This window comes from Salmo salar, chromosome ssa11 (genome assembly GCF_905237065.1).
Source record: "Salmo salar chromosome ssa11, Ssal_v3.1, whole genome shotgun sequence".
Classification (NCBI taxonomy): domain Eukaryota; kingdom Metazoa; phylum Chordata; class Actinopteri; order Salmoniformes; family Salmonidae; genus Salmo; species Salmo salar.
The window spans coordinates 21,269,079-21,288,976 of NC_059452.1; the positions used below are offsets into that span (position 1 = coordinate 21,269,079).

The 19,898-nt window shown below is 43.6% G+C and overlaps 1 protein-coding gene across 1 annotated transcript; it reads left to right on the top strand.

Moving 5' to 3' along the window:
- Positions 1 to 874: 874 nt before the first annotated feature.
- On the top strand, positions 875 to 7,768 carry LOC106562261 (cytochrome P450 2C8). Its single transcript, XM_014127026.2, has 4 exons — positions 875 to 1,076; positions 1,806 to 1,968; positions 6,660 to 6,809; positions 7,081 to 7,768. Exons 1-4 carry the CDS (start codon positions 921 to 923, stop codon positions 7,338 to 7,340), a joined length of 729 nt encoding a protein of 242 aa, XP_013982501.1. The 5' UTR covers positions 875 to 920; the 3' UTR covers positions 7,341 to 7,768.
- The last annotated feature ends 12,130 nt before the right edge of the window (positions 7,769 to 19,898 follow it).

The following is a 19,898-nucleotide window of genomic DNA, read 5'->3' on the forward strand; positions in this document are numbered from 1 at the left end:
TAATAAAATGGAAAGTGTGGGAGTTAATGTAATGTAACTAGGGGCAGCTGATATGCTGAGCCACTAATGTAGACAATGAGTACATTGACCGGATAGAGAGGTGGGGGCATGCAATACAATTGCCATCTCTGAGTAGGATGTCATGCCAAAGATTGCATTAGCTGAGAACATAGATACATTTGTGCCTTCTGACATACCAATGTCAGGAGGAAGCAGGAGGAAGGATGGTGGCAAATTGACCAACATGTGAACCATATGCAATAAATGTATTATTTGTTGTATAAGCTAGGGGGTTCTGCCACCATTGTAATCCAAACCGGAACAGATGTGGGCGTTATCAGGCGTAAACAGGCAAGAAACTCGGGTTGGAAGATAATGGTGGCGCAAGGACTAAGAGGAGTAATTGCATTAACATAGGGGATGTACCCATAAGCTGTATGTGCATAAAAGAAGAGCTGATGCTCAGGGAAGTTAGATGTTCCGCGGACCAGCTCGGCTTTGCTACGCTGTATTAATGCCTATATTGAATTCACAAGTTCTTGTAAGAGTGTTATATTCTTAAGACAATTTTCCACAACAAAAGGCAGCATAAACAGACAATGTGTGTAGGAGGCTTCTCTTTAAATCGTGAACAACTCTAATCAAAACGTTGAATGAACTCCATTTGAGTGCAATTATTAGTGGTGAACACTGTGTTCAACCACAGGTTCGTAATCCCCTAATAGTCTAAATAGGCTAGTCAATATCAAGGCTGTAAACTCAGAGTAAGCAAATATCCCTCCTAATGAACACTGTCTGACTGCTAGTGTTCAAAGCAGTCTAATGTGTGTGGGTGGCGTCTAAGAGTCAGCAAATATCCCTGGGTGGTGTGGTTGGTATCTTTAAATGGTGAAGAACACATTTCCTGCAGCCCAGTCACCATGATAGGCTCGGTGATGTTGTTGCTATTTTTCCTCCTGTTCTTCTTCATCAGGGTCCGCCGACCGAAAAACCTCCCCCCAGGACCCCGTCTCCTGCCCATCCTCGGAAATCTGCTACAGCTGGACCCTGTCAACCCCCTCAAAGATCTGGAAAGGGTAAGAGAACTTTACAAAAAATCCACAAACCTGGAAAAGTTTGGTTTACACTGGGTTTATTTTTGTGTCATATACTGTATGTTGTCAGTGATTGAATAGTCACCAGTAATTTGGTTTTGTTTGAAGTTGTCCAAACTGTGTGCAGGAAGATATGGTTTTGTAGCGTCCTTACAGACCTTTAAGCTTGAACAAACAACAATGTTTTTAGAAGACTTTCAACTTAAGCATCTTAGATACTAACTAAAATGCCATTGTGATTCATGTCAGAGCAGCAACAGCCACTAAACTGTGTTTGATCCAAAATAGGTCAGGTTCCAAAAGGTTTTATCAGGCCTAAATCAACATGCACTGTCTCCGCTTTTGAAACAACCCTCAAAAAGGTTCTTGATGGGGATTTGTTTGTTACAGAAGTTTGTTCATCCATATTAATTTAACCCAGATAGTGAGGAGTGTCAATGATACAATACAATAACTTTTCACAGGAGATTGGTGGCACCTTAATTGAGGAGGACGGGCTCGTGGTAATGACTGGAGCGGAATAGGTGGTATGGTATGAAATTCATCATTCCATTCTCTCTGTTACAGCCATTATTATGTACTGTCCTCCTCTGGAACTGTCAGTAGTTGCTTGCTATGGTTTAGCTTCATCTTCAGATGTGTCTGATTTGTCACACAACTTACTGTTCCGCTTGGGAACTCTCTCTCCCTCTCTCTACCTCTGTGTTTCAGCTGAAGAGGCGCTATGGTAACGTGTTCTGTCTGTACATCGGATCACGGCCTGTCGTGGTTCTGAATGGCCTTGAGGCGGTTTGTGAGGCACTGGTGACATGCACAGCTGAATTTTCAGGACGACCAAACCATCTCATGATCAGCGACATCACAGAATGCAAAGGTACTGTGTTCTTAACCCCTAGTGTCCCCTAGGCTGGTCCTGGGTCAGTTTTATCATTTGTGATATAATTGTATTGGTGTAGGTAGAGGTAGAGGTGACCTTAAATCAGTTTAGATAATGCAGAGCACAAACACACACCGCCTTGTCGGTATTGTGTGAACTGCATATGTATCAGTGGAGGCTGCTGAGGGGAGCATGGCTAATAGTAATGGCTGGAATGGAGTCAATGGAACAGTATCAACCACATGGAAACCACATCTTTGATACCGTTCCATTGACTCTATTCCAGCCATTATTATGAGCCGTCCTCCCATCAGCAGCCTCCACTGGTATGTATGTACTGTATGTACTGTATGTCTGTGTGTGTGTGTGTGTGTGTGTGTGTGTGTGTGTGTGTGTGTGTGTGTGTGTGTGTGTGTGTGTGTGTGTGTGTGTGTGTGTGTGTCTAACAGATAGGGATCATACTTCTTAACTCTCTTGAGTTGTGTTCTTAAAGAAATTTCCAGCCAGCGGTCCCAGTTGATTGGTGTTTACCCGCTTGCATACATACTGTATATCAGACTGGGCATTTTGTTATCAAACCTCATAACAATGACAAAAATATCACAAAATACAATAAATGTAAGTACCTGATGATAGAAAAAAGGAAGCACATTAGATGTGCAGGACAACAGTATGTTGACGACTGTAGATTTGTGAGATTCGTCTGTTAGCACGGAAATAACTGTGAATTAGCAGGGAGTTAATGTGACCATTACATTTAGGGCATGCTAGCTAACTCACTTATAGAACAATCATGCATACAAAACCACATCACAGGAAGCCCCCCAATATCTAATATACACTGCTCAAAAAAATAAAGGGAACACTTAAACAACACAATGTAACTCCAAGTCCCTTCCGTCTTCAAGAGAGCGAGAGTTGCACCCCTTCTGAAAAAACCTACACTCGATCCCTCCGATGTCAACAACTACAGACCAGTATCCCTTCTTTCTTTTCTCTCCAAAACTCTTGAACGTGCCGTCCTTGGCCAGCTCTCCTGCTATCTCTCTCAGAATGACCTTCTTGATCCTAATCAGTCAGGTTTCAAGACTGGGCATTCAACTGAGACTGCTCTTCTCTGTGTCACGGAGGCTCTCCGCACTGCTAAAGCTAACTCTCTCTCCTCTGCTCTCATCCTTCTAGACCTATCTGCTGCCTTTGATACTGTGAACCATCAGATCCTCCTCTCCACCCTCTCCGAGTTGGGCATCTCCGGCGCGGCCCACGCTTGGATTACATCCTACCTGACAGGTCGCTCCTACCAGGTGGCGTGGCGAGAATCTGTCTCCGCACCATGCGCTCTCACCACTGGTGTCCCCCAGGGCTCTGTTCTAGGCCCTCTCCTATTCTCGCTATACACCAAGTCACTTGGCTCTGTCATATCCTCACATGGTCTCTCCTATCATTGCTATGCAGACGACACACAATTAATCTTCTCCTTTCCCCCTTCTGATAACCAGGCGGCGAATCGCATCTCTGCATGTCTGTCAGACATATCAGTGTGGATGACGGCTCACCAGCTCAAGCTGAACCTCGGCAAGACGGAGCTGCTCTTCCTCCCGGGGAAGGACTGCCCCTTCCATGATCTCGCCATCACGGTTGACAACTCCCTTGTGTCCTCCTCCCAGAGTGCTAAGAACCTTGGCGTGATCCTGGACAACACCCTGTCGTTCTCCACTAACATCAAGGCGGTGACCCGATCCTGTAGGTTCATGCTCTACAACATTCGCAGAGTACGACCCTGCCTCACACAGGAAGCGGCGCAGGTCCTAATCCAGGCACTTGTCATCTCCCGTCTGGATTACTGCAACTCGCTGTTGGCTGGGCTCCCTGCCTGTGCCATTAAACCCCTACAACTCATCCAGAACGCCGCAGCCCGTCTGGTGTTCAACCTTCCCAAGTTCTCTCACGTCACCCCGCTCCTCCGCTCTCTCCACTGGCTTCCAGTTGAAGCTCGCATCCGCTACAAGACCATGGTGATTGCCTACGAAGCTGTGAAGGGAACGGCACCTCCATACCTTCAGGCTCTGATCAGGCCCTACACCCAAACAAGGGCACTGCGTTCATCCACCACTGGCCTGCTGGCCCCCCTACCTCTGAGGAAGCACAGTTCCCGCTCAGCCCAGTCAAAACTGTTCGCTGCTCTGGCACCCCAATGGTGGAACAAGCTCCCTCACGACGCCAGGACAGCGGAGTCAATCACCACCTTCCGGAGACACCTGAAACCCCACCTCTTTAAGGAATACCTAGGATAGGATAAAGTAATCCTTCTAACCCCCCCCCTTAAAAGATTTAGATGCACTATTGTAAAGTGGTTGTTCCACTGGATATCATAAGGTGAATGCACCATTTTGTAAGTCGCTCTGGATAAGAGCGTCTGCTAAATGACTTAAATGTAATGTAAATGTAAGTCAATCACACTTCTGTGAAATCAAACTGTCCCCTTAGGAAGCAACACTGATTGACAATAAATTTCACATGCTGTTGTGCAAATGGAATAGACAACAGGTGGAAATTATAGGCAATTAGCAAGACACCCCCAATAAAGGAGTGGTTCTGCAGGTGGTAACCACAGACCACTTCTCAGTTCCTATGCTTCCTGGCTGATGTTTTGGTCACTTTTGAATGCTGGCGGTGCTTTCACTCTAGTGGTAGCATGAGACGGAGTCTACAACCCACACAAGTGGCTCAGGTAGTGCAGCTCATCCAGGATGGCACATCAATGCGAGCTGTGGCAAGAAGGTTTGCTGTGTCTGTCAGCGTAGTGTCCAGAGCATGGAGGCGCTACCAGGAGACAGGCCAGTACATCAGGAGACGTGGAGGAGGCCGTAGGAGGGCAACAACCCAGCTGCAGGACCGCTACCTCCGCCTTTGTGCAAGGAGGAGCAGGAGAAGCACTGCCAGAGCCCTGCAAAATGACCTCCAGCAGGCCACAAATGTGCATGTGTCTGCTCAAACGGTCAGAAACAGACTCCATGAGGATGGTATGAGGGCCCGACGTCCACAGGTGGGGGTTGTGCTTACAGCCCAACACCGTGCAGGACGTTTGGCATTTGCCAGAGAACACCAAGATTGGCACATTCACCACTGGCGCCCTGTGCTCTTCACAGATGAAAGCAGGTTCACACAGAGCACGTGACAGACGTGACAGAGTCTGGAGACGCCGTGGAGAACGTTCTGCTGCCTGCAACATCCTCCAGCATGACCGGTTTGGCAGTGGGTCAGTCATGGTGTGGGGTGGCATTTCTTTGGGGGGCCACACAGCCCTCCATGTGCTCGCCAGAGGTAGCCTGACTGCCATTAGGTACCGAGATGAGATCCTCAGACCCCTTGTGAGACCATATGCTGGTGCTGTTGGCCCTGGGTTCCTCCTAATGCAAGACAATGCTAGACCTCATGTGGCTGGAGTGTGTCAGCAGTTCCTGCAAGAGGAAGGCATTGATGCTATGGACTGGCCCGCCCGTTCCCCAGACCTGAATCCAATTGAGCACATCTGGGACATCATGTCTCGCTCCATCCACCAACGCCACGTTGGGTTAGGGTTGGCGGATGCTTTAGTCCAGGTCTGGGAGGCGATCCCTCAGGAGACCATCCGCCACCTCATCAGGAGCATGCCCAGGCGTTGTAGGGAGGTCATACAGGCACGTGGAGGCCACACACACTACTGAGCCTCATTTTGACTTGTTTTAAGGACATTACATCAAAGTTGGATCAGCCTGTAGTGTGGTTTTCCACTTTAATTTTGAGTGTGACTCCAGATCCAGACCTCCATGGGTTGATAAATTGGATTTCCATTGATTATTTTTGTGTGATTTTGTTGTCAGCACATTCAACTATGTAAAGAAAAACGTACTTAAGAAGATTATTTCTTTCATTCAGATCTAGGATGTGTTGTTTAAGTGTTCCCTTTATTTTTTTGAGCAGTATATATAATACCGTTCAAAAGTTTGGGGTCACTTAGAAATGTCCTTGTTTTTAAAGAAAAACACATTTTTTGTCCATTAAAATAACTTAAAATGTATCAGAAATACAGTGTAGACATTTTGAATGTTGTAAATGACTATTGTAGCTGGAAATGGCTGATTTTTTATGGAATATCTACATAGGCGTACAGAGGCCCATTATCAGCAACCATCACTCCTGTGTTCCAATGGCACGTTGTGTTAGCTAATCCAAGTTTATCATTTTAAAAGGATAATTTATCATTAGAAAACCCTTTTGCAATTATGTTAGCACAGCTGAAAACTGTAGTTCTGATTAAAGAAACAATCAAACTGACCTTCTTTAGACTAGTTGAGTATCTGGAGCATCAGCATTTGTGGGTCATTTCTAAGTGACCCCAAACTTTTGAACAGTAGTGTATATACATATATATCAAATACATTTAGACGTTAGGAAATGTACATAGTGAACTCTTACACATTGAAATAGAATACAGTATTTCAGAACGTGACCTACTGCTTGCATGTCAATATCAGACTGGGAAGAATTGACGTTTGCAATCTTCCCCTATCATCAAGCATAGCCAATGACAATAAACCTTATTGGCATCTGACTTGAACCAACCAATATAAATACATAAACATTGAATACATATTTCTGCAGTAGCAAGTGGAAACATAACCAACCCTGTTACATGTGTTCATCAGGGATCATCATGGAAGATTTTGGCTCCAGCTGGAGGGACCGCAGACGCTTTGCTCTGACCACGCTGAGAAACTTTGGTCTGGGCAAACGCTCCATGGAAGACCGCATCCTCGAGGTCTCCCACATCTGCTCTGAGCTGGAGCGCAATTCTGGTACAGCCACACACACACAACGTACCACATAGTCATCACCATACATATTCATGTTATTATCACCACATACTTAGTATCCAGACTAAAGTTCATCAATATCAACCAATTAGCGTTACAATATGTACAATATTGTATTAACATTGGGTATAAAGAATGTGGTCATTTTTACTATATCCTATCATTGTGTTCAATTTCGGAAGCTCTATGATCGTTGCTCTTATCTTGTCTGTGTGTATTGCCTGGTGCGGTGATCGTTGCTGTGTTCTGGCAGGCAGTTCGATGGACCCTCAGCACCTGTTCCATCTAGCAGCATCTAACATCATCTGCTCACTGATTTACGGGGAAAGGCTTGAATACGACAACCCGGTCTTCCTCACCCTCATCAGTAGGATACAGGATTTAACCAAAATTGCTATCGGACCTTGGGCCATGGTACAGAACACTATTATCACTACTACTGCTGCTACACCACTACCTTTAATTGAAATAATAATAATAATATATATATATCCTAATGGAAAAAAATCCTAATGGAAAACCAGGGTCGTTCCACCAATAGAGTGCCTTTTATGTCCCTCAGACATTATGCGTGTACATTTTTATGAAACACTCAATTGAACAGTTCGATCACATACATCTATGCTCTAACTTAACTAATAAATGTAAAAAACAATCCAATAGCAGTGTGTTTTCATTCAAATAAGTTATTTGTTTTCTCTGGAAATCCCCATTTTGGCATGTCCCATGTCATGTTTTTCAAACTTCTTGGGAAGCCCAAAATGTTTCACGTTTTCACCGTCATCAAATCAAATAACATTTTATTGGTTGTGTACGCATATTTGCAGTTGTTATCGCAGGTGCAGAGAAATGCTTGTGTTTCTTTTTTTTCATTTCACCTTTATTTAACCAGGTAGGCCAGTTGAGAACAAGTTCTCATTTACAACTGCGACCTGGCCAAGATAAAGCAAAGCAGTGCGACAAAAACAACAACACAGAGTTACACATAAACAAACGTAGTCAATAACACAAAAGAAAAATAGAAAAATCTATGTACAGTGTGTGTTAATGTAGAAGAGTAGGGAGGTAGGCAATAAATAGGCCCTAGTGTCACATCCTGACCAGCAGAGGGAGTAAGTGTATAAGTTTTGTTCAGGGCGTGGCAGAGGGAGTTGTGTTTTGTATGTGTGTCTATGTTCTGTCTAGGTTGGGTTGTTCTATGTATAGTTAATTGGGGTGGACTCCCAATTTAAGGCAGGTGTGTTGTGTTGCCTTTGATTGGGAGTCCTATATTAGTAGGGTGTGTTTGTCTGTGTGTTTGCGGGTAATTGTTTGTGAGCACTACTGGTTTAGCCTGCCACACTGTTTGGTCGTGAGTATCGTTTATTGTTTGTTTTTTCCTGTGGATGCTTTGCGTTTTTTCATTAAAAGAATGAGTATCCACATACCCGCTGCATTTTGGTCTTCTCTCCACTACGACAACCGTGACAGAATTACCCACCAAACCAGGACCAAGCAGCGGAAGAATTCTGGCGAGGACTGGGGAACACGACTGGTAAGGGAGCCCGAGAGGCAGCCCCAATAGGGCTGTTTGACGGGGTGAGACTGGAGACCCAGGCCAGCTCCCCGTACCCTTTTTAGAGGTAAACAGACTGGACAGGTCCCGTGCTTTGGGGTAGGTGCTATGGTAAGGCCTGGTATTTTCAGGCCAGTATGCTCAGTACCAGCACTCCGCATGTGCCAGGGGAAAGTGGGCATCGAGCCAGCAGGGGTGATGCCAACCCTGCGCTTGAGACCGCCAGTGCGCCTCTACGGTCCACTGTTTCCCGTTACACGCACTAGCCTTGAGGTGCGTGTCTCCGGGCTGGCACGTCCAGTACCAGCTCCACGCACAAGGCTTCTAGTGCGTCAGTCAGGAGTCGCCAGAGCGGCCCGTCAGTCAGGAGTCGCCAGAGCGGCCCGTCAGTCAGGAGTCGCCAGAGCGGCCCGTCAGTCAGGAGTCGCCAGAGCGGCCCGTCAGTCAGGAGTCGCCAGAGCGGCCCGTCAGTCAGGAGTCGCCAGAGCGGCCCGTCAGTCAGGAGTCGCCAGAGCGGCCCGTCAGTCCGGAACCTTCTGCGACAGTTCCCAGTCTGGAGGCTCCGGCCCGTGGTCCGGAGCCTCCAGCGACGGTCGGTGGCCCGGAGCCTCCACCAATGCTGGCGGGTTCGCAGGATGAGAGGGTTCTTCGTCCCGCACCAGAACCCCCTCTGATGCAGGCGGATCGCGGGATGAGAAGGTTCTTCGTCCTGCACTAAAGCCGCCACCAACACTAGACACCCCCCCCAAACCCTCCCTTTTGGTTTCAGGTTTTGTGGCTGGAATCCGCACCTTGGGGGGGGTGTACTGTCACGTCCTGACCATAGAGAGCTTGTATTTTTCTATGGTAGAGTAGGTCAGGGCATGGCTGGGGGGTTTTGTCTAGTTTATTTATATGTTTGGTTCTAGTTTCTTTTTTCTATGTTGGGTTTTTTGTCTATTTAAATTTTCTATGTTGTGTTCTAGGTTCTTTTTTCTAGGTTGGGTTTTTTGTATGATTCCCAATTAGAGGCAGCCGGTCATCGTTGTCTCTAATTGGGGATCATATTTAAGTTGTTGTTTTTCCCACTAGTGTTTGTGGGAGATTATTTTGAGTTAGTGTATGTTGCACCTCTTCATCATGGTTAGTTGTTTCTTTGTTTATAGTATGTCTTGCATAGTTTCACAGATAAATAAATATGTGGAACGATACACATGCTGCCCCTTGGTCTCATTCATAAGACAACTGTGACACACATTCTATACAGAGACACAATGCTCATAGCCCTCTGAACATACAGAATACTAGTTGACTGTAGAAACGGTACATACAAAGGTGTGTAAAAGTAATATTTAAGGCCTAGCTCAAACTATATGAATAAATTGTTCTTTTTTTCAAAGCACAAGTACAGTAGCTACTCACATTTTATTTTTGATATTAACCTTTATTTAAACGGAGTCACATTGAGAACTCTTCTACAAATCTAATTTTATTAGTCAGGAAATGCTTACTTACGAGCCCCTAACCAACAATGCAGTTTTAAAAAATACGGATGAGAATAAGAAATAAAAGTAACAAGTAATTAAAGAGCAGCAGTAAAATAACAATAGGCAGACTATATACAGGGGGTACCGGTACAGTCAATGTGGGAGAACACCAGTTATTTGAGGTAATATGTACAAGAGAACCTTGTATAAGTTTACAAATAAATACCAATACATAAATAAAACATAACAGCCCTACAAAACCCACTATAATTAAATACATAATACACAACATTACATATATTTAAGAAAAGCAATCGAATTCTGTAACAAGTCTCCAATCAATAATTAAAAATGCCTGAAAGGCACCAGAATATCTAATTGCAAGGAATTTTGTGTATTGTTCCACACATGGGCAAAATAACTAAAAGCATATTTTCCCAATTCTGTGGAGACCAAAGGGATCTCCAGAGTTAACCATCTCTGAGAACGGGTTTGGTAATTTGTACGTCTAAAATGAATCGATGAAGTATTGTAATGTACAGAGTTTCTGCAAGACTAAATAAATAAAATAGAGTGCAGTTCTCTTCTTACAGACAGAGGTCCATCCCACATGTTTGTACAGATTAAAATAATGAGTCCTAAAACCATCCCCAGTGATAAAACGTATTGCTGAATGGAATACTGAGTACAATTGTTTCAAAACAGAGGCTGCCGCTTGCATATAAATAATGTCAACATAGTCTATTACAGGGAGAAGCGTTGTTTGAACATTCTTCCTTCTATTTTCAAAACTGAGGCAGGATTTATTGCTATATAAAAAACAATCGTAGTTCTCAGCTTATTTGTCAAATGTTCAATGTGTTTCAAAAGACAACTTGGCATCAAGCCAGATACCCAAATACTTATAGTGAGAAACTTTCTCATTTTGGTCTCCATTTGGAGTGCAAATACGCAAGTCCTCAGGGTCAACATTATGGGCTGGCTGTGAAATACATTATGCACATGTATGCGCGAATTGAATGTGAGGTTGGGCTGCGCTTACAGAAGTGCTTCCATAAGCCAATTATTGTATTCTACCGTCAACTTGAATCACTTTATCCCAGTGTTAACCAGCCCACACACACTAGAGACAACAACCCTGTTGACAATACTCAATCCATCCATTTGCCGGTGTGTATCATCCTTTACATATTTATATTGAGATGAATTTTTTTAATGTAAAAGGGTAATACCAAATATTTTATGATCGTATATGCCTATTCCAATAGAGAACCTAGGCAGGTTTTTAATTATATAATCCTTTATCCTAGCCCTATAATACATATTCATATTTATTAAGTTGTATCTTAAAAGCTAATCATTCCGATTCACATCGGCGAACAAGGGCCGCACTATATAACGGCTTTTAAGTCATAATATACCCGACCTCTACAATTAGGACATATCATATTAAACAAAAAAAAAACTACCTTGGTTTTTGTAATGTACAATCTTCAAATTAAATACATTTTAAAAAATCATACCGTAGCCTCTCTGTAGTGTCTTTTAGGGAGTCCACTGTAGTTTTCAAAATCGTATTTTCCGCTTGTATTTCTTCTATCCTTTTTACTGTAATCCAGTCCTGTTTTTAAGGCCTCAACCTCCCCCAGTATGTCACTTCCTGACCAGTAAAAGGGGTCATTTGTCATTGTAGTATGGTCAGGGCGTGGTAGGGGGTGTTGTTTTTGTGTGTTTTGGGGTTGGTTTGTTTCATGGGTATTTGTTCTAGTTCATTTTCTGTTCATTTTCTAATTGTGGCCGAGTATGGTTTCCAATCAGAGGCAGGTGTCTTTCGTTGTCTCTGATTGGAAGCCATACTTAGGCAGCCTGTTTTTTCCTGTGGGTTGTGGGTGATTGTTTTTCGTATAGTCCATGTACCTTACGGAAGTGTCGTTTTGTCGTTTGTTATTTTTTGTTTAAGTGTTCACTTTAATCTAAAATAAAAGAAGATGAGCACTCAACACGCTGCGTTTTGGTCCAATCCTTCCGGCAGATGTGACACAGTAGCCCAGGCAATAGATCCCATTTTTTTAACTGCTCGCTCATGCTTGTAAGCAATGCTCTATCTTTTGGAGACATAATTATAAAAACGTCCCCCTCCAATGTTAAGTTTGGAATTTTAGACGGCGGCTTCAGTGGCGGTTCTAGACCATTTCAACTGGGGGGGCCAAGCTGGGGCTAGTTGTACTGTTAGAGGGGCCAGTTACATTAGACGTTATTGTTGTCATATCGTTTTATTCACTGCATTAGCAGGCAAAAGACCATGTTCATAATCATTAGTGTTCCTCGTTGCCACTGTCTAATAACGGATGTAAAAAAAGAATGATAGCAAAAATGTGTTATGTTAAAAAAATGTCCTACTCCACATCTCCACAATTGTTGTCACAGGGGCACTGCCCCCCCAGAACCGCCCCTGGGCAGCTTTCCTCCTGTTTCGCTCGCAGAACTTGAGAAAAGGTCTTGTCTGGTTCGCTTCGATGTATCCGTTTCTTTCTCGAGCATTTCAAAACGCTGATCAATAAATCGTTCCAGATTCTCTATATTATCCAGAATGTTTGTTTCGTAGTTATCAGTTAATTCTCAATTTTTGTGATTAATTCATGGAACAAGCCTTGCCATACCACGCTGTCACGTCATCACCTCTACTAGTCCATTTTTGGCAAAAGGCTGCGAACGTTTAGGTGCATGAATTTCTAACCTTTTTAGGGTTTTGAAATCACCTGGGGTGTCAATAAAAGCCGGATCATTACCTGCCAACCTATTATTTATAGCCAAAGGCTGCATAGCAATGGGAATTACATTGTCAAAATTGACCCCGATCCGCCCTACATTTTGTTTATCTATCACTGTTTGCTGGGGGCGTTGAGACGTAATAATATTAGTGATTATCTGTGTCACGTCCTGACCCTAGTAAGATGTAATTTTCTATAGTAGTGTAGGGCAGGGTGTGACAGGGGGTGTTTTTTTGTTTTTCTATGTTTTCTATTTCTATGCTTAAGTTCTAGTTTGTCTATTTCTATGTTGGGATTGCCTCTGATTAGAGATCATATTTAAGTAGGGGTTTTTCTCATTGTGGTTTGTGGGTTATTGTCTTTTGAGTAGTGTGTTGTCCTCTCTGCGTCACGGTTTGTTGTGTATTTTCAAGTATTTCAGTGTATTGCATTCAGTTTCACTTTTAATAAATATGTGGAACTACGAACACGCTGCATTTTGGTCCGCTCTTTCAAACAGCCGTGACAACCTGTGACAGCAGCGGCTTCACTTTACAATACACATTTGTAAAAGTGCTAATGGCAGTAGCCTCCTTTCTAGCCATAGCAGAGTCAATTTCTTAGAGCTGCCTTGTAGTGATTAGATAGTGTTCACGCGCCAAGGTGATTTGGGTGAATTCCATCATCCCTGAAAAATATTTTCTGTTGCCAAAAGGTATCAAAATTCTCGATAAAAGTAATGCCTGCGGATCGACGGTAGACTTTCAGACAGTCATGGAGTGCTAGCAGCCTGCTGAATCTGCCACTTCTATAACCCAGTGGAGGAAGGCCAGGGATGAACCTCTTTAAGTCTTTCAGCTTGTTAACTAACTTGCCTAGTTAAATAAAGGTTCAATTAAAAAAATATCCAAAAAGTAAGACAATACTTGTGCATAAGTGAGAGTACTTTTAGATGATTTATCCAATCGTTTTACACTACCAAGTTACCAAGAAACATACAATGTTACAAGTCATCCTCAATGTTTTACAAAATAAAATGCATTATTATTATTATTATTATTATTATTCCATACAATTATTACAGAGAATCAGACAAATTATGCTACCCTCTGCATATTAGCTACTTAGTTTATTCAATACTAACTTTTCAAAGATATCAGGAAATGTACACATTTTGTGCTGTTGTAGGAAGCAATCCTTCCCCTATTGCTGACTACAAATGATATATAACTGGGCTAATAACTCACTAACTAGCAAAGGATATGAGCAAAATGTGCACACTTGGCTACATGCAGCTCTCGCTTTGATCTCAAAACAAGTGCATCTACTCACGACCGCTCATGCTGTAAACACAGTCCAGCTCAAAGTAAATGGCACAGATCCATATATGGCACTGCTCTATTTGCAAAATAGGTATACTGCAACTGATTGGTTATGCCGCACCGGTCTGTGTAGAGAATGGGTCGAGTCCTGCTTGTCAATGCAATGGAATCCTACTCCGATGCGTTCTGCCTACAACAAAATCTCGTGCATCGTTCATTTTGTTTCTGTATGTTGCATTGAAATTGGCTAATATTGTGTTGATTCGATCACAATTGCCACAGTAAAGGGAAACGTTGATAGTGTTAACTAACAAGGAAAACGCTAGACAGTTCAGTGAAGTTCAATCTCGTGCTTCTCTCCATGGGCTGATATTTCTTCTGTGCGGCAGTCCTGGGGGATCTGCGTGGCAGTCTCGGGGCTATTGTGCACCCACGTGCAGCTTAGCGGGAACATTGGTCATCATGGTAAAAGAGAGGCCTAGAAGGCTGTCTTTTCTTCATTCTTCGTGGAGCAGAGGAAGTTCAGCCTGTCCTCACAGTCCCAGGTTCCCCAGTGCTCTCCCATCTTGGCCAGAGTCCCACAGTTGATGTGTTGGGCGGGGCAGTGGGGCAGCTTCCCCCCGGTACATGCCTGGTGCTCCACAGCCACTCGCCAGCCAGGAAGAGCAGACCCATCCACACATGGTCCGTCTGGGCTTCTGAGATCTGCTGTTGGGTTTGGAGCTGCTCTGTCTTAGAGAGCAGGCTGGAGAGGTTACTGTGGTGCTGCCTGCAGTACTCAAATCAAATCAAAATCAAAGTTTATTTGTCACGTGCGCCGAATACAACTTACAGTGAAATGCTTACTTACGGGCTCTAACCAATAGTGCAAAAAAGGTATTAGGTGAACAATAGGTAGGTAAAGAAATAAAACAACAGTAAAAAGACATGGTATATACAGTAGCGAGGGTATAAAGGTAGCGAGGCTACATACAGACATCGGTTAGTGAGACTGATTGAGGTAGTATGTACATGTCACGATTTCCGCCGAAGTCATTCCCCAATCACACTACATGTATTTATTCCTCTGTTCCCCCTCATGTCTTTACATTTACATTTTTTTAACATTTACGTCATTTAGCAGACGCTCTTATCCAGAGCGACTTACAAATTGGTGCATTCACCTTATGATATCCAGTGGAACAACCACTTTACAATAGTACATCTATATCTTATTTTTTTTTGGGGGGGGTTTAAGGATTACTATATCCTATCCCAGGTATTCCTTAAAGAGGTGGGGTTTCAGGTGTCTACGGAAGGTGGTGATTGACTCCGCTGTCCTGGCGTCGTGAGGGAGCTTGTTCCACCATTGGGGTGCCAGAGCAGCGAACAGTTTTGACTGGGCTGAGCGGGAACTGTGCTTCCGCAGAGGTAGGGGGGCCAGCAGGCCAGAGGTGGATGAACGCAGTGCCCTTGTTTGGGTGTAGGGCCTGATCAGAGCCTGAAGGTACGGAGGTGCCGTTCCCCTCACAGCTCCATAGGCAAGCACCATGATCTTGTAGCAGATGCGAGCTTCAACTGGAAGCCAGTGGAGTGTGCGGAGGAGCGGGGTGACGTGAGAGAACTTGGGAAGGTTGAACACCAGACGGGCTGCGGCGTTCTGGATGAGTTGTAGGGGTTTAATGGCACAGGCAGGGAGCCCCGCCAACAGGGAGTTGCAGTAATCCAGACGGGAGATGACAAGTGCCTGGATTAGGACCTGCGCCGCTTCCTGTGTAAGGCAGGGTCGTACTCTGCGAATGTTGTATAGCATGAACCTACAGGATCGGGTCACCGCCTTGATGTTAGTGGAGAACGACAGGGTGTTGTCCAGGGTCACGCCGAGGCTCTTAGCACTCTGGGAGGAGGACACAATGGAGTTGTCCACCGTGATGGCGAGATCATGGAAAGGGCAGTCCTTCCCCGGGAGGAAGAGCAGCTCCGTCTTGCCGAGGTTCAGCTTGAGGTGGTGATCCGTCATCCACACTGATATGTCTGCCAGACATGCAGAGATGCGATTCACCACCTGGTTATCAGAAGGGGGAAAGGAGAAGATTAATTGTGTGTCGTCTGCGTAGCAATGATAGGAGAGACCATGTGAGGATATGACAGAGCCAAGTGACTTGGTGTATAGCGAGAATAGGAGAGGGCCTTTGTGTGAGAGTGTTTCGTGTTACGTGTCATGTTTGACGCACTATTTCTGGTGTGCGTTTATTCCGTGTTTTATTTCACGAGGTACAGTGAGGGAAAAAAGTATTTGATCCCCTGCTGATTTTGTACGCTTGCCCACTGACAAAGAAATGATCAGTCTATAATTTTAATGGTAGGTTTATTTCAACAGTGAGAGACAGATTGAATCTCAGGCCTTTGCTGCTCCTGTCTATCATGTACCTGACATCAAGTACGTGTACACACCCACAAATCAGTTGGCTCAGTGCCTGTGCCTGTACAGCCCACCAATCAGAGAGGTCTCTCAGTACCTGTGCCTGTTCAGCCCACCAATGAGGAAGCATTCTTTTGTGATCTGTGAAAGATAGCTGAAGCCAAATTACCTCTTTTCCTGCTAAACAAATGAAGCTCCTGAAAAGGTAAACATCATGTAACCTGTCAAGTTCACAAGGAGAAGCTCAGACTGTACCCACATTGTCTTTGTAGGTCCTATTAGTAAAATTACAGAGCTTAGTACATTTTAATTTAGTCTCTACCAACTTCTTCATGTGGTCCAAGAACATTGTTGACACAATAAAGGTAATATAATGATTCATAAAATCACCAGGAATTAGCATACAGATGATTTGGAAAATAGAGCTGTTATGACATAGGTGTAAGAGGGTCCAGCCTGGTCTCATAGAATAGACGTAACATAGTAAATGTAAATCCAGGACATTCAAATTAGTATGATATGTTAAGTTTGGTATTGTTACATAAGACAGAAGGCAAAAATGAGGGTGGTTGGTTGGGGTGAATCAGTGGGCATATAACCCCAAAGGTTGCGGGCTCGAATCTCATCACGGACAACATTAGCATTTTAGCTAATTAGCAACTTGTCATCTATGTATTACTTTTAAGCTATTTTGCCACTACTTAGCATGTTAGCTAACCCTTCCCCTTCCCCTAATCCCAACCTCAACCCTTTAACCTAACTTTAACCTAAACCCTAACCCCTAACTCCTAGCCTAGCTAACATTAGTCACAACAAATTGCAATTCATAACATATCATTACAAATTGTAATTCGTTACACACAATATCATACAAAATGGATGATGAACATCCACAAATGAATACATACCATACGAAACATAACATATCATACTAAATGGAGTGTCTTACATTTACATAAAGAATCATATGAAATGCTCTGAGACCAGGTTGCAGCCAGCGAGGGTCGGACCAATACCACATTTCTTCAGTCCCAGATCTAGGCAAAACACATTTAGGCTTTGTGGTCTCCAATGGTCTTGAGACTGAGACCACAATTGACTCCATCATTGATAACAATTGTGATTTACAATATTTGCCAAGGACCAATGTACCATTTTCATTATCTTGAGTGTACTGTCCCCTAGTGGCGATTACATTTCATAGCAGATCTTTGTTCTCATTTGGCGCACATGGCCTCCTATACCTAAAGAAAAAAAAGGGTGAGCCTTACCCATCCTCGCCTTCCCCTAAATCAAAACCTGATATTACGTCCATATAGTCCAAAGTTCCATATTGCCTAAATAGAAAAAGGATAAGTTCATCACACCCATTCTACATTACCATAAATCTAACCTAATTTTAAGTCCACATAGTCCACGGTTTTTGTAAAAAAAAACTATGAATCCATATTTGTACTGTGTAATGCGGTGCAAATATGTATCGGGGCCTACTTCAACAGGAGGTAGCTGTAATATTCGAGTCCTTGAACATTTTTGATTATTTACATATAATGTATCGACCACTAGACGAGCATTCTGCTTCTCTGCTTGGAGCCTTTTGAAAGTGGGGCACAGGGCACGTCGTCTCTCCACTATTTCATGAGGAAATTGTTCATTAATAGAGAATGGGGGTGTTCTTCAATTCCCTACCCTGTTGTAACAAGGCAATTTTCATTTTGTAGTGGGTAAGCATAGCTACGATCGGACGGGGCCTTCGCTCTACTCTGCCACCAAAACAGTGAGCTCTTAAAATCAATTGTTTCCACCTGTTCGTCCGTCATTTTGAGATTACGTTTCATGAACACTTGTTCACTTTGAAAATGCATTCTTAAATCTTCCCTACCTTGAAATAGTCCCTGATCTGACATGACTGGATTGGTGAAAGATATTTGGTGGAATCCTTGCCTTCACCCATCCAACCAGTGATTATTTCAAGAGGGGAGGATGGATGGATCATAGAGATAGCTACTCTATCTCTATGGGAAGGATGCCCTCTTCAAGTATTCAAACAGGTCCCTTGTCTCTCCAGCACCCTCTGTTTTGTCTCCCCAGTGTGCTGTGTGTTCTGCAGGCACACAGATAGAGAGGCTGGCACTATCCTGTTTCTCATTATATATTCCTTTAGCCAACTGAACCCCACAGTGCTGACTGACTGCTGTTCCCTACAGCATCAATAATACAAGAGGAAGTTATTGTTCCACAACAGGCCACAGTGACACAGAGTTAAAGGGCCAGGGGGGCAGGGAGGGATCCTTTCACTTGCCCCACTCAGGTTACGGGGCCTGCAGACAGCGGTCTGACACCAGGGAGCCTGCCGCTGCGGCCCAGTACAGGGCCTGATTGTGTGGCTGCAGTGACCGGAGGATGGATGTGTCTGCTCTGTGACAGCCCACAGAGAGGCGCTGGCTTGGCCCTCTGGGTAAACCTATACTCCACAGACCCAGAGTCACATAGGATGAGCCCTAGCTGAGAAACAGCTCAATAGAGAATTAGTCAGTGGGAGACATGGGACAGCTAGAGAATGGGAGAGATAACCTGGGTGTGATTAATACCATCCAGATTTTCACCCTGCTTGTGCATCAAGGTGACAGTCCTGACCCTGGGATTGTTTCAAAACAACATTGAAATCAACATATTAGATGCAAAGAGCTATTGAAATATAGCAAAACAAGTTTGTTTTATTCTTTCCAAAAGTGGATTGTTTCACATGTCATGGAGAAATCTAAACCTTTTATAGTACCGGACTATAAGCCGCAACTTTTTTCCCACGCTTTGAACCTCGCGGCTTAAACAATGACGCGGCTAATATATGGATTTTTCCCGCTTTCTCCAAAAAAACACATTCTGTGACGTGCTCAGTTTTTTGGCGGCATGAAGCTTTCATTAGACCAATGAAATTGCCGAACGTGTTAAGGTCAAACAACTTTTTTGTTTACTGTTTAGATTAAATCGAGCGCTCTCAAACTTCCCATCATTCTGATTACGGTAGTCATTTTGTCACCCTCATCATGGCAAAGACACGGAGAAATGCATATGATGCAGCTTTCAAGTTGAAGGCGATTGATCTGGCTGTTGGAAAAGGAAATAGAGCTGCTGCACGGGAGCTTGGTCTTAATGAGTCGATGATAAGACGTTGGAAACAGCAGCGTGAGGAATTGACTCAGTGCAAAAAGACAACTACTGGTAAAGCTTACTGCTAATTTTTTATTTTTGTTACAAGCCGTGTTTTGTTAAAGCCTATTTATTTTTGTTACAAGCCGTGTTTTGTTAAAGCCTATTTATTTTTGTTACAAGTCGTGTTTTGTTAAAGCCTATTTTTGTTACAAGCCGTGTTTTGTTAAAGCCTATTTATTTTTGTTACAAGCCGTGTTTCGTTAAAGCCTATTTCTTTTTTGTTACAAGCCGTGTTTTGTTAAAGCCTATTTATTTTTTGTTACAAGCCGTGTTTTGTTAAAGCCTATTTATTTTTGTTACAAGCCGTGTTTTGTTAAAGCCTATTTCTTTTTGTTACAAGCCGTGTTTCGTTAAAGCCTATTTA

Bases quoted from the DNA above. Each gene is read 5' to 3' on its own strand.
- LOC106562261 (XM_014127026.2), top strand. From the start codon at position 921: ATGATAGGCTCGGTGATGTTGTTGCTATTTTTCCTCCTGTTCTTCTTC. The intron at 1,077-1,805 runs GTAAGAGAACTT...TCTGTGTTTCAG, and splicing joins CCCTCAAAGATCTGGAAAGG to CTGAAGAGGCGCTATGGTAA. The intron at 6,810-7,080 runs GTACAGCCACAC...GTGTTCTGGCAG, and splicing joins TGAGCTGGAGCGCAATTCTG to GCAGTTCGATGGACCCTCAG.